This window comes from Sinocyclocheilus anshuiensis, unplaced genomic scaffold (assembly GCF_001515605.1).
Source record: "Sinocyclocheilus anshuiensis isolate Anshui unplaced genomic scaffold, SAMN03320099.WGS_v1.1 scaffold1599, whole genome shotgun sequence".
Taxonomy (NCBI): domain Eukaryota; kingdom Metazoa; phylum Chordata; class Actinopteri; order Cypriniformes; family Cyprinidae; genus Sinocyclocheilus; species Sinocyclocheilus anshuiensis.
This window is the reverse complement of record NW_015549671.1, coordinates 522,221-537,705: the sequence shown is the minus strand read 5'-3', so window position 1 is coordinate 537,705 and position 15,485 is coordinate 522,221. Positions and strand designations below refer to the sequence as shown.

The 15,485-nt window shown below is 38.6% G+C and overlaps 1 protein-coding gene across 1 annotated transcript in view; it reads right to left on the bottom strand.

Moving 5' to 3' along the window:
* Positions 1-15,485, bottom strand: part of LOC107660324 (activated CDC42 kinase 1-like) — a 50,280-nt gene that overhangs the window by 13,491 nt on the left and 21,304 nt on the right. Inside the window, exons 4-11 of the mRNA XM_016449614.1 lie at positions 10,500-10,712; positions 7,945-8,097; positions 7,356-7,633; positions 6,926-7,052; positions 6,485-6,726; positions 4,338-4,532; positions 3,262-3,353; positions 1,122-1,166 (exon numbers count right to left, since the gene is read on the bottom strand). Of these exons, the coding sequence (XP_016305100.1) occupies positions 1,122-1,166; positions 3,262-3,353; positions 4,338-4,532; positions 6,485-6,726; positions 6,926-7,052; positions 7,356-7,633; positions 7,945-8,097; positions 10,500-10,712 (1,345 nt within the window). The remainder of the gene's footprint in view (positions 1-1,121; positions 1,167-3,261; positions 3,354-4,337; positions 4,533-6,484; positions 6,727-6,925; positions 7,053-7,355; positions 7,634-7,944; positions 8,098-10,499; positions 10,713-15,485) is intronic.

Here is a 15,485-nt window from a genome sequence, read left to right as displayed (position 1 = left end):
TCTCGTATCGAGTCAATCCTCACGACAGTCAAGAGCGTAATAGACTGTCGATGCTTACGTGCCTTGGACATGTGGAAGAAACGTTGGTTCCTAGTTCAAGGCCCAATGTTAGGGGCTCCTTGTCATCATGTAACGCTAACGACAGATGCTTCTCTCACGGGCTGGGGGGCAGTCATGAGTGGCCACTCTGCCCATGGTCTGTGGGAAGACCATCATCTCACTTGGCACATCAACTGCCTGAGGCGCTACTTCATCGAAGCTAACTTGCGCTCTGCCGGATGTGCTTTTATACTTCCTGGCGCTCACGTCACCCCGCTCGTGACGTCTCGCTGCTCCATTGGACTGATTTTACACATGCTTCAGAACGCGGTCACGCAGGGGCGTTCCCAAAGCGAATCTCGACGCAGCGTCTCGTTCCCTCGGGGAACCATGGTTACATACGTAACCTAGAGACGTTTGATCTCAAACTAATTTTTTTGTGAAAAAATTAAATAAAAAAGGAAAAACATGTTAAATGAAAATACAATATTAACTTAACTAATCCTAAAGTTAAAAAGTACAAAATACAAAAAAAGTGTTTAATTGACCCACCCACATTCAAAGTAAAATGAAAATGTAACATACACAAGTTTATGTCTCTACTAATAAAGAATGTAACAGCATTGTAATATGAGCAAAATATGTAAATACATTAATATAGTACTATTTGTATGTTAGTATAGGCCACCATGTTTGACAGAGTACAACATGTTATGTCATAGTTATGTACATAACATAGTTATGTCATCATTCAACTTTCAAGTCAGTGAAATGCAGGCCGGTTCTTAGAGAGATTTGCAGATCCCTTGCCGTACCAGCTCTGTAACCAGCATCATTTTGGTGAAAAATGGGTACTATGGGATCAACTGTTTACCAAACATCATGTCAATGCATGAGACCACAGTAAACACACAACAAACAGATAACTTCAAAACTAGAGCAACTGAGAGAGAAATAGAGGGAGTGAAAGAGCAAACACAAATGCATACAATACAGATGTGCTGTACCTTTGAGTAGGGGTGCTAGCAGTGAACAGAGGGGGCATGAGCAGTGCTTAAACTGAACTGAGGGTCCACACTTACTCTTAACCAGCAAAGATGGCTGAGGGGGCCGAGGGGGAGGCTCCTCTGCAGAGCAAGCAAGCAAGTTAAAGATAGCATATGCAAAAAAGCAGGTCGGAAAAGGAAAAACAACAACATAACAATAAGAACAAAAAGCACAAAGCATGAGGACCTGTATTAAAGAAGCAGTGAACTGGAAATGGCAAAAATATTTTTGTTTTTAATTTGAGAGGTTGGAGTTATTTTTTGGAGTCAATAGTTTCAAATGGGGTTTTGGATTACAGAGTTCCCACACTTTTTGACCAATAAATTACTTTCCAGTCATTTAAGGCTGCATTTACACTTGGCATTAACATGCGACCTGTATCCGGATGTTGTCCACATACACATCGAAAAGACAAGTGTAAACGCGCTTCTGATCGGAATGTTATCCGATCAGCGTGTCCTGGACCAGAGGTAGTCGAGGATGCATTGTGATCGGATCTCAGTGTAATGTAAACACAATCCAGCTATCGTGTCTGCATTCGCAGGTGGACTTCACGCAAAACCCCGCCCCCTCTCTCGCGAACTGTCTGAAGGAATATGTTTCTTTTTACCGTTTCCACAACGGAATCTATCCACCTTATTAATAACTGCAGCCTCCTCATCCTCCTCATTTTTCGGGATTTGTAAAATGTCCTGTGACTGAAAATGGTTTTCAAAAGAAAACCCACCACTTCAGGTCGACTTTGCACCGGGGCCATCCTCTGCAGACTTATTTAAATATTGTTGTCTGAAAGACAGATCCGATCGGTTATCCAGATAGAGAAGTCAGTTGATGTTACAAAGTGTAAACGCGCCATGTCCTGATTGACTGATCATCCGATCTGCTTGATCGGATCACAGTGATCGCATGTTAATGCCAAGTGTAAACGCAGCCTATGATTTCTAGATAAGCATTTAAATTATTTAACTGTTATTTTATTATTATTTATTATATTTATTTAAATTTCAAAATGATTTGCCAATAAAAAATTCAGAACACTCTCAGATCTGTAGTTTATTTGCTTTGTTCTAAACAGGGAAAAAAATCGTTCAAATATTTCTTCTCTTTGGTTGTACTCTTTGGTGAACTGCCTCCTCATTGGTCACAATGTCTATTAAAACAGGAAAATCAAAGTTGGCATACCACAGCTCCAAAAGTAGAAAAATATTTAATTATGTTCTAACCACAGGTGATGTTTCGAGTCTAAAAGCTCTTCATCAGATGTCATCACAATGTCTATTAACCATTTCTGTTCTAGGTTTTAGCTCATAGCGACATTTACAAATTTGAGTGAGAAAAAATAGTTTGAAACGACATGAGGGTGAGTAATTAATGACAGAATTTTCATTTTTGGGTGAACTATCCCTTTAAATATTGCACGCCAATGCGCGGGGAAGAGAGATCCGATCGGTTATCCAAATAGAGAAGTCACTTGATGTTGCCAAGTGTAAACGCGCCATGTCCTGATGACTGATGATCCGATCTGCTTGATCGGATCACAGTGATCGCATGTTAATGCCAAGTGTAAACGCAGCCTATGATTTCTAGATAAGCATTTAAATTATTTAACTGTTATTTTATTATTATTTATTATATTTATTTAAATTTCAAAATGATTTGCCAATAAAAAATTCAGAACACTCTCAGATCTGTAGTTTATTTGCTTTGTTCTAAACAGGGAAAAAAATCGTTCAAATATTTCTTCTCTTTGGTTGTACTCTTTGGTGAACTGCCTCCTCATTGGTCACAATGTCTATTAAAACAGGAAAATCAAAGTTGGCATACCACAGCTCCAAAAGTAGAAAAATATTTAATTATGTTCTAACCACAGGTGATGTTTCGAGTCTAAAAGCTCTTCATCAGATGTCATCACAATGTCTATTAACCATTTCTGTTCTAGGTTTTAGCTCATAGCGACATTTACAAATTTGAGTGAGAAAAAATATTTCTTATCAGTAAAACAGTTGTGCTGCCTAGTATTTTTGTTGAAACCGTGATACATTTTTTTTTACATTACATGATTTATTCAGGCCTGAAAACACAATTTTAAAATGCCTTGACATTTCTAGTTTTTCTATGACCATGGAAAGCCTTTATTAATGTTTGCATGTTACTAATTGAAAGGCATTTGCTCACTCTTAGTGCGTCCAGGGAGTTGAGTTGGTCTGGCAGAGTTCAGCTCCAGCCGCAGCACATCTGGAGGATCCATAGGATTCCCAAGATAAAGACTGCAATAGAAACAGAATGACAGAAGCATTTAGCAGTTCATCAGTGTATATAGGAGATCATTTCTTAGACTTAAGTTTACAAGAAAAACAGGCTCTGGAACTCTGCCAAACGAATTTTTAATGACACTGTATAACCAAAGTAGTAAAAAGACATTTCAGATTTGAACAGCAGCCCTTTTATTTCACTGGATGTTTTATGGAGGTATTTACAGCTGTGATATCAGTTGATGCAGCCAAGTTTATAGTAAACACAGAGTGTACTGTGTTCTACTGCCACCTTGTGCTGATGAAGCAAAGTGCTTAAATGCTGTCCTCATGTGCAAATACTTCCATGATAATGAAAGTGGCACTTTACTTATTGGCCATGACAGAAGTATCGGTCAATTCAGTGTGTGACCCGCAAGGTTTCATCTCACTCAGTGAAGACATTATACAACTGCTGCTGCAAGCCCTCTAGTCTATAGAGTTACACTTTGCAGGCTAGTGCTCACTACAAATGAACAAGTTTGGTATTATTTCCTCTTTCATCTCAGGGAGCCCTACTCTGATCTATATTAATGTGGCATTTATTAAAATGTGCTGTAGTTTTGTGAACAGCTTATTAAAAGAGAGGTGTGGTTCTGTGGGAGGTTAGCAGAACATGAACATGTTTTGTGAGAACATTGGTTACATAACACAAAACCAATAATGTCACTGTGATACAGACATATGTTTAAACCAGAGATAGAACGATACATTGGTCAGCCAGTGATACAATTAATCAGCCAAAGTTAAGCCGATAACTGTGACTGTGTGGCCAATTAATACATAAGCTCTCAAAAAAGAACATACACAAGAATAGAGCCACTCTACTCCTTAAAAATTGCCACTAGCAATTGAAAAAACACTGGATAATCACCAATTAAAACTCATTATTTCAGAGAATGCAATAAAAACTACAGAAAATACAGAATGTACATGTGAGATTACATTTAAGAGACTCACTCATCGATCCTGTCAGGAAAGCCCCAGCAGCGGTGAGGGTTAGTGTCTCCATGGCCCGTGTGAATGAAACTGTTCTTCAGTGGACGGCTTATGTCATGGGCAGAAAGACCTGCCACTGACGTGACTGTGTTCCTGGGAAACTGACCAACCTTTAGGGTACGCTTGTTCTGACCTCTCCACCAGTAGTTCTCTGCCCTGCAGGACACACAAAGACAGTTTGAAGACAAAAACTTAGCATCTCATTTGGCTGCTTCATTAAAGAGGGCTGGGAACTGAGAACCAATTCTTATTTAAGTTTTTTTTTTTTATTATTATAATTTTGACAGTTCTTGAACTGTTTATGCAATCAGTATTGTGTGATTCCCGAAAGAGTGAATCATATGAGCAGATTCTTCAGTCAGAATCAGTCGGAGCAATTATTGAATAAGAATTAAATTGATTACAATTCCCATCTCTAGGTCTAGACCAGACTTCCAAGGGGGAAGTTTTATTATGTTAAATAAAACATTTAAAAATCTAGATATTTCTTATTTTAATTCACCCCCTCAACAACTGTTTCCTTTGAAGATCCAGGATTCTCACAATCTTGGAACACCTGATTATATGAGAAAACAATTTTAGAAGTGTTATTTCCAGAGGCGGACAAAGTACACAACTGCATTACTTGGCAGCAATTTACCAGTAGGCCTGAGTAGTCAAAGGTTTTTTTATATATGGTAATAGCAGCCATTTTTGACGGATATATTAGCCTACCATTTGTATTGCCATAGTTTAACTACAAATATTAAACTATAGTTACTATAATGAAACCATGTTAAATTTGTGGTTACTGTAGTTTTACTACAAATAGCATAATTATGGTTACTATAGTGAGAGAATGGTAAATTTGTGGATACTGTGATTTTACCGCAAATACCATAGTTAAACTAGATACTATAGTTAAAACATAGTTAATTTAATGAGTTAACACATACACATGCTAGTTCAAACAATTTTTAGAGCACTTTTAGCTGTGCAGTAGCGCAGACGTTAACATTAGTTTAGCGGGGAAGGTCCAGAGGGTGCCAGATTTGCGTAGAAAAAAATCAGCCAAACATCCATTCAAAGCTAGGCGGAAAACTGCTTAGAAAGACTTAGAAATACTGTAAGACTTGGCAACACTGGAAGGTCCTGGCAGATCGCAGGCCAGATTTTCGCAGAAAAAAGGGTTCAGTGAATAAATGCACACACTGGAAAAACTGCTACATATAATGACTTTCTACTTGGGGACATTGATACAAATGTAGCGGAGTAAAAAGTACGATATTTGTCTGTCAAATGTAGTGAAGTTGAAGTAGCAAGTTTCCAGAAAAAAATAATATACTACTAGTACACTGATATTTGTATACTTACTACATAAAGTATACTTAAAAATATACTTGAACTTTACTTAAGTATACTTACTAAAATAAACTTGAAGTATACTACTTTTTGGTAAGGGAAGTAAAGTACAGATACTCAAAAAGTGTACTTAAGTACAGTACTCAAGTAAATGTACTTCGTTACTGTCCACCTCTGGTTATTTCTAGACCTGGAAAAGGCATGCAAATGAATCACACGTTTAAAGGGATAGTTCACCCAAAAATGAGAATTCTGTCATTATTTACTCACCCTCATGTTGTTGCAAACCTGAATTCTGTTGAGCACAAAAGAAGATATTTTGAAGAATGTTGGTAAACAAACAGTTGATGGTAGCCACTGAGTTAAATTGTTTTTTTGTTTTTTTTTCATATTATGTCGATGGCTACCGTGAACTGTTTGGAAAGAAACTAATACAGGTTTGGATACTTGAAGGGGAAAAATTTTTTTTTTTTTTTTTGGGTGTACTATCCTTTAATTTCCATGGGCATTTTTATAATGAACATACATTTTTCTAGTTATGCCAAACTGAATATTTTTCGGATAATAATCGTAAAAATTAAAAAATTTGTATTCATTATTATTATCTAGTAAATCATGAATGTCTGGAAAAATTATGTAAACACCAGGAACCACTGGGGTAGACTTGTTTTCATATTTTTCTGTCCTAAAATAATTCACTATAATATGAATGTCATATCAATCATAAACCCATAAGCCCCATTACATTCTATGGTATAAGAGCTCACCTGCCCTCTATGATGGTAATGACATCATTCATCTGGATTTGAAGCTTGTCAGGTTCATTAAAGTCTTGCAGGGCCCTCATGTCTGTAGGCATGGTCTCCACTAGAAATTCCCTTAGAGCCACAAACGTGGGCCTGTCATCTGGTTTCTGAGCCCAACACTGCATCATGACATTATAGACGTCCTGAGGACAGTCCTCAGGCTTAGGCAGTCTTTCACCCTCCTTATCTATTTTATGGAGGATCTGTCACAAACACATATTTTATTTTTTCTCATGATTGTCTTACTCAGTAAATAAATGCAATAATGATCACTATTGAGAAGCAAATCCAATATTAGGCTCTAAGTGGCTGATTTTTGGGATTACTGTCAAATATCAAAGCTGGTCTTTTATTAGGCAGATGTTTATAATTGGAAAATTCAGAGTGTATGAGGAGGGGTACCTGACTACCATTTAGACCCAGCCACGGCTCCTGACCGTAGGTAAACATTTCCCAAAGTGTCACACCAAACATCCATGTGTCTGTGGCGTGAGAAAACATGCGTGTCTTCAGGCTTTCTGGAGCACACCTAAGAAAAAAAACACCATTTAGAAATTAGGTCAGTAGAATAAAATGCCCGTAAATAAACAACTCAACAAGGGGGAAAATGACATGAGGATCATGCACAGTTCATTTAATCAAATCAAGGGCCACAAACAATGACCTAATTCAAATTCAGTCTGAATCCTGAGCTCTGGCCTGTCACTGCATACAAACAAAATCACCAAATCATTTAAAGCTCTTCGTATCCCTTCTCGAAAGATTCAAACCACATGCAAACAAACACTTAAATTGTAAATATATATCCATTCTCTCCAACCCTCTCCCTTACCAGGCAAATGGGACTTTGCGATGCTCTTGCATGACGTAATGGTCATCATTCTTAGGCAGCGCCCTCATCAGTCCGAAGTCACCAATTTTGACATGCTCACTGGAAGCCAGGAGGATGTTTCTGGCGGCCAGGTCTCGGTGGATGAAGCGTTTGGACTCTAGGTAGGCCATGCCATTGGACATCTGGATGGTGTAGTGACTCAAAGTGGAAATGAGGAAATGGCCCAGGGTCTTTCGCAAGCGATCCAGCATGGAGCCGAGAGGCGCAAGCTCAGTCACCTTAGAGAAAGTAGGGTAATAAAGAGGGTCATTCAGGGAAGAGAGGCAGGGGGAGAAGAGGGTCACAATATTAAGTTTCATTTCATAACAACTGAAAAAGTGCTCTGACAAGAAGCATCTTGTCATTGGAGACAATGAACACTGCCAATCAGGAATAACTCCAGAAGTCAGTGTCAGCAAATAATGACTCTAAGAGATCATGCAAATGTCAGGCCTTATTTTAGCTCACCCCTCCCTTCTCAAGACCTTGATACTTTAGCACTGTCTTTGCCACCAATTTGATTTAGACGTGAACACGCACACTCACTCACCATCTTCATGGGGTGTGTGAGGACGACTCCGTAGAGACGGATGAGGTTCTGGTGGTCAAGAGAGTGCATGGCATTGACCTCACAGATGAAGTCGTCCAGAGCATCTGGTTGGTTGAGCACGTCAGTCTTCAGACACTTCACTGCCACATTGAGCTGAGGAGGACATGTTGAAAGAACAACTCACAACACAAATCAACACAAATTCATCATAAGTCCCCGCGTGTGACTTTGAGGGCCAACACATCAGCCTTTGCTGGAGAGAGCTCCCAGCAGCTGGACTAACCTGTATACATCACAATCCCACACACGCTAATGACCCCCTCTGAGACCTGTGTCTACACTGTTGCTGGTTATCACTGAAGTTCAGAGCATAATCACAGAGCAACATTATTCCCTGTGTGCCAGCTTGGACTGTGGCTGATGTTCCACCTTTTGGAAAGTAATCATGTAACGTCTGGCATTATTCTGCCTAAATTATGACCAGACCCATCTGCATTACTTCATGAGTTTAAATAGATTTTAAACTGTTAAATAGATTTTTACATATTTAGAAAGAACTGTAAATAGTGCAAATAAATTGCATCTTTCTGTACGCCATTCTTCTGTTCAAAGTTCAAAGTAGGTGTCAATCAAAAACAGCAAATCTAATCACCGCACAGGCAAGTAAGATACAAAAGATTTTGAACTTCAAGAACGAACAAAGTTATTTTGCAGAGTTTACGAGTTTGTGAGGAAAAAAGTGATATGACTGCATAAAAAAAGTCTCATTTCAGTTTGTGCAGCAATTTCCTTTATAGGAGACTTGTATCAAACCACAAAATGACAAATTAACACTTGAAAACTGCCTATAGTCAACGTATCTTCTAGTCAATGCTAAGTGTGTCCCTTAATAATGATTTTTGAAGGTTTGGTTTTGGGAAACTATGAATTTAAGGGCAGTGCAGAAGAATTCGGTACTGTGCATACATTGTTAGAATGAATTTGACACTTTATGTTGTCCACTGTCACGATGCACACACACGAGGAACGAGGAGACGCTGGAGAATACGTTTAACAGGACTTTATTACCACCAAGGAACCAAGGGAGACGAACACAGGAAGATGTTCACAGGTGGACAGAGAACTAGGGACTGGGAACACTTTATATACACACACACACAGGAGGAGGGGATGACGAGACACACCTGGGAGCAGTGAAACCTCAAGGGAAACACCTGGGACAAATGAACTAAACTAATCAGGACAGGAACAGGAAACTAACCAAATAAGGGCATGGGAAGGCACATGGGGAGCAGGACACACACAAAACATGGAACAGAGTCTGACATCCACCTGTTGCTTCAGTTGTGTAGGACATTTTCTTCATCTGCTTAATTGCCTTGCATATGAAAACTGTTTGATTAAGTCCAATCAAGTCAGAAAAGTAATAGCACTCTACTCAGATTTTTTTGAAGTGATAAGCATGTACAGAGTAGAACATAAACAATGCAGGACAAGTATCGCACTAAGAGTCAGTTCAAATTTAATCTCTATGTTTGAAAAACAGTAATAGTGATGCTTGTCTAAAAGGCTATAATCATTAAGTTGGATGAGGGTGTCTGAATGTTACATGTATGAAAAGAGCAGTTGACAAATCTCAGCTCGGTCCTGACATTTTTCTGTATAGCGCAATGAAGCAGTGTTTGATCTGCACAGATGGCCACAGGAAAGATGTTCCCACTCAAGTCCCATGTGGAAAGAGCCCTTTGGTGTGCAACACACACTATCACTACAGCCTCCGGCTCAGTTCACACGACATCTGACCCCTCATCAGGTCATTAGAGGCCCGTCTCTCCCACAAACCTCCTCTGGAGAACACAGCTGCTACAATGACACATAGAGATCAGCCCTGAAACAGGATGTTCACATGGAGCCCTGGAACACTTTAAGGGAAAGGTGGGACCACAGATACAAAGTGTCTGAGAGCCATTCTTTTGTTGATCTGAGTTTCCGAATGCAAAAAACAACTTTCCTGCCAAAAAATGTGCAATAGTCATACATTTCTGATGGTGTCACTTGATAGATTTCAAGTGATGGAGATAAAAAAAAAAAACTGATAAACATCACTCAAATATAAATGGTACAATCTGAATCCTCATCTTGAGTACATCGCAGTGAATGACTGAGTCTGTATCTGCAAAGCTGATGTTTTTAAACAAAGCTCGGTATTTCCAAACACTTTCATCCTTTCACCTCTCCCCCAAATCACCACTAGAACTCTAAATGATTCTGAATAAATTCATGAACGCAGATTCGTGCTGCAACGCATTCATTGCAGCACGAGCGCAGATTTGAATGTTTCACAGTGCAAGCATCAGCGTAGCCTGAGCAGCGCGTTATGTCGCTGCCCATATTAATGAATGATGGTGCGTGTGCACTGGCACAGAGTGTGCGTTTTTTCTTTCTTTCCAATGCGAGTAGACATTGCTGAATCATTGTAATTTAGGAATAAGATCGCGTGAGTGTTTAAATCGAGATTGTAATCTTTTACCAATTAATCGTGCAGCTCTACTCACCACTTTTCCATTTGGTGTGAACCACTCTCCGCGCTTGACCACACCAATGGAGCCATCGCCCAGTTTCTCAAAGAGGGCCAGGTCTTTCTCACTTATGAGACAGGTGAGGGCCTGCTGCTGGCCATCCACTGGAGGAGGTGTGGCAGTGAGTTTTCGGAAAGTACTGGCCGGCTGGGGATTGAAGTCTCCTTCTGGTCTCTTGCCACTGAACACCTGAGGGATAAACCCAAAGTCAACATCTAGAGGTGACAAATAAAAGCCCTTAGCAACCTATGTGCACAAACCATGTTTTAATTGTGTGCAGCCAGAACTGCATCAAATGTGTACCAGAAACTTGAGGACTCCCTGGCCAGTCTCTATCCCACTGCTGTAATGATATGTGCTAACAGGGAACATTCCAAAACCAAAAAGAAGGACAGCAGCAGAAATCACGATAAAAGAGAGCGCGTTATGTGAGAAAGAGATATTCCACGAAGGACTGCTCTTTCTAACTGCTTATCGGCTCTTGAGGCACTTTGTATTAGGAGCCTGTGGGTTGGCCAAGGAGAGCTGAGCTATCAAAACCAAAGTGTGGGCTGAGGGAAGCCAGGGGCTACAAACTCAAGGGACAAGGAGGATGGACAGGAATGGAAGGTGGAGGAGTGAGAGGTGACCCTGACTTTAAACCATTAAAAAAAAGACAGAAAGATCAGAATAGAGGGAGAGGTGACACTACAAAAAAGGAGAAAACATAAATAGAGAAGGTCAGAAAGCAATGTCTGTAGCCTTGAGAGTGAGAGCCTGGATTTAACAGACAGGCTGAAAATAGAAGAACTGAACTGGGAGCAGAGTGAATATAGAGGATCTAGACAGAGCCTTGAACCCTAGACTACTGTCTAATAACCATACATATAACAAACATATATTACACACTGACAAATGCCTCAATGAGTAATAAATCCAAATGCATCTTTCCATCACGGTTCATATACTGAGCCAATTATATTTTCGTTTCCTGACCCTTTTTTGTATTTTTACATCTTTATTAAGATATTAATTAGTATGTTTGTTATGCTGTTTTAAAGTGGGAATTGTTGGCTGCTCTCCACTATATTGATGATTCAGGTTTTACTGTCCATGTAGTAATTGCCACCAAAACTTTGTCACAAAACACAAACAAACACAAAAATATATAGGCATCCACACATATTTGCATGAGAGCAACATTTGAAACAGGAGAACACTTACTAAGGGTAAGTGTCAGCTAAAGCATGCCCACACACACTAACAGTGGAGTGAGGAGGCAGATTACTCAGTCTGTTCTTGGTGCCAGGAACGGAAACAAACAGGTGTAATTTTAGAAAGCTCTCATCCTCTCAGGCCACTTCCTGTATACCCAGGCCAATGTTGCAACTAAAGCCATCACAGAAGGGAGGAAATAAGTCTGTGTATGTGTGTTTGTTTGTTTCATTATTTTACATGTATGAAAGAGCTGAGTGGAGGCTAAGTGGACGTATTGAACATACATATCAACCTGTGTGCATGTACTACTTTATATCCGACTTTGTAAAAGTAGTAAACAATCATTAACACTTTCAGATGTTCAATGTTGTACCTTTAGGGGTACAAAAGCTTGATGCTGGGGCAGTACCATCAAAGGGTACAAACTCTATGCGTTATCTACACCTAAAAGGTTCAGAGCAGTACCTTAAGGTAATAGTACTACTAACATGTGACTTTTAGGGTTAAATAAGGTACACAGCTGTCCCTTTAAGGGTACTGCACCAATGGCAAGCTGCTGTACCCAAAAAGGTCAACTTTTTGCACATTTTTCCTGACAATGTATGGGAGTAGAGGATATCTGTGTGTGTGTGTGTGTGTGTGTGTGTGTGTCTTCATTTAACACAAGTGTGCCGTTTCTGGTGCCAAAGGTCAAGATGTCCTCTCATCCCACAGACAGAAGAATTAGCCCTACAAGCTGATGGTTTAGACAAGAGCAATCATTTGTCAATCCTGTGTGCATTTCACTCCCACATACACACTTCCTCTCAACACACACTGTAAATGAGCACACACAGTCTATAACATAAATATATGTGATAGTAGAAGATTAATGACATGGCAAATCAGATGGAGCTGGAAGAGACCGATTCATTTTGTGGTCTCTCTAATTCTAGCCTTGGGTCTTTGCACACTGTTAGAAAATGAGATACCAGTGAGGCACAAACATACACTTAACACACATTTAAGAGACAAACAAAGACACAAAACACTGCAGTGGTATTTTAAATATTAAAAACAGAGCAGGGCACATCAACATAAATACACAGAAATTAATAAATGTGTCTGTCATAACTGCAAATGCACTAACTGCTGTTGCTGTTTACTCAGGTTAAAACTGACTCTGGCTCTAGTGAGGCCTTTGGTCAGCACCACCCAGACATCCAGCCCTATAAAAACAACTCTCATACTGAGGACAAACTATAACCAGCCATACAGAAACAGCTCAACGCAAAGTATGCATTTATTCAGGTCAGTTTATTGTATGTAATAAAACTATTCTGGGCAAAAACAAGCTGCTCCTTTTACACAGTCTGATATAGCTCCTAGCTTATTTTTCTTTTACTCCAAACCAACAGTCTAAACAAACCTAGAAGCAGGCCTTTTTCTGAATAAATACATTTATAAATGGATGCAATTTTTTTGCCTTTTAATAATGTATAATTTGCATTTTATTATTTATCTATTTGCTCTGAAATTGCTTAAGAAGGAGAAGTTAAAATAGAAACAAACACTGAAAATTGCTGCCACGACTCATAATACTAGTTACATGTATTTGTTTATTATCCATCTGGGTCATTCCTTGTCAACTTAACTAGAGGTCCCTGGCTAAAAATTCTGATTTTGATATATATATTTTTTTCTAGTGAATGAAATACATAAATGAATAAGAAAGCCAAAATATTAAATACCATGGATGAATATTTACTGAGTAATACAGTAAATATTGTAGAGGGGGGTGAAAATGACAATTTTCTTTATGTGAAATGACTTTAGAAAGATGCCAGCCTCATCATGTTATTTTTTCACAGAGATTGGTGGGGTCTATTAGTAAAATCTATTGAATTTAGTGATCTTTGTTGCAGTATATGCCAATGTTGACAGTTCAAAAATGGGACAAAAGGCAATTATTGTGTTAACTATTAAGGATGGATATCTTAACGTCCTTTTAGATTTTCGTTTTTAACACACTTTCTTATGGTATTTTACCTATTTTTAAGGCCCTGTAAGGTTGGGATTTATTTTATTGTGGCTCCATGAGATAATTTGATAAACGGTTAAATTGTAAAAAAACAAAAAAACAAATATGAGACACTTTGCATACAGCTAATACTGCATTTAAAGAAGAATGTATGATGAACAAATAATTTTGCAACAAAAATTGTAGCTTGTTTCCCAATTGCATACAACAAAGGGATTTTAATGTGGCTCCAAAAGATAATTTGATAAACGGTTCAAATGTACAAAAACCAAATGTGAAACACTTTGCATACAGCTGATACTTATTGAATTTAAAGAATAGTGTATGAAGAACAAATAATTTTGCAACAAAAAAATGTAGCTTGTTTCCCTTTATCAAAGCAATTGCATACAACATACCTCTCTGGGTGCCAAACATTTTGTTTTAGAAAGTTTTCATGCCTGAAACTCAAAGTATTAAATATATCTTAATATAATAATGCAACAAAGATTGCTAAAATCAACAGACTTTACTAATAGACCTACCAATCTCTGTGTAAAAATAAGATAATGATGCTGCCATTTTTCTAAAGTCATTTTTACTCCCTTGTAATTTGGCTCCAAATTTCAGGTGAAAATTGGCATTTTTGACCCCCCTCTACAAAATAGTGGAATACTGAGTAAATATTCATCAGTGACACTTAATATTTTGGCTTTCATTACCATTTATGTTTGTCTTTTCATCAAAAATATAAAAAAAATAAAAAAAATTGAGCAAGGGACGTTTCTGAAATTTGGTTGATTTGACACGGAATTACCTATCTGGTACCATGGAGAGTACATGATGATAGTAGGATACAAAAAGAAATTAAAATGACTAAATTTTACTACAAATTATTATTCTTTTTTAATTGATGAAACAAAGAAGTGATTCCCCGAATCAAACTTTTTCATGTTTAACAGACCAAATACAAATTCTTATATCAGTGCAATATTTATGATATTGGTACACTTTATATCATCACCAAAATACTGTAAAAAGTCAATGTATCATCCAATATGCTGTAAATTTTATTTTGGTAGAATGCTGTAAACTGCGTTACAGCCTGATCTACAGAATCAACTATAAACTTAAAGGTGCAGTAGGAGATCTTGGAAAATGCTAACTTTAGCCTGATAGCACTGAAAGCACACGTCCCACCCTCCCTGCAATCGCCGTCCAAAGCTGAAAGCGAACATCCCACCCTCCCTGCAATCGCCGTCCAAAGCCACGCCCCCTGAACGCATACGCTCACAGACCAGAATACCAGAGACAAAATTACTACAGGCTACATCAGCGGTTCCCAATTCCAGTCCTCGCGCCCGCCCTGCACGTTTCATATGTATCTCTTATTCATATGTTTGTTTTATTCGACCGTAAGTGCCCTGCGAAGTGGACATCACCGGATATTCCGCCATGACTCCAGTTCGAAGCGAGCGTATATGTTCCATACAAAGGGCATTAAAGTGTGTGAGATGTAAATTTAAATAGTATTTATTAACAGAGGTATATTATATGAAGTCACACTTCACACTTCTCTAGTAAGTTTTGTCTTCTTTCCCCTGCCCAGGGAGTAGGGAGCAATGAACACTGTGTAGGGTGGGTTTTTGTTAAATGTGAGCCAAAATCATCACAATTAAAAGAACCAAAGACTTAAACTACTTAAGTCTGTGTGCACTGAATTTATTTAATACACGAGTTTCACAATTTGAGTTGAATTACTGAAA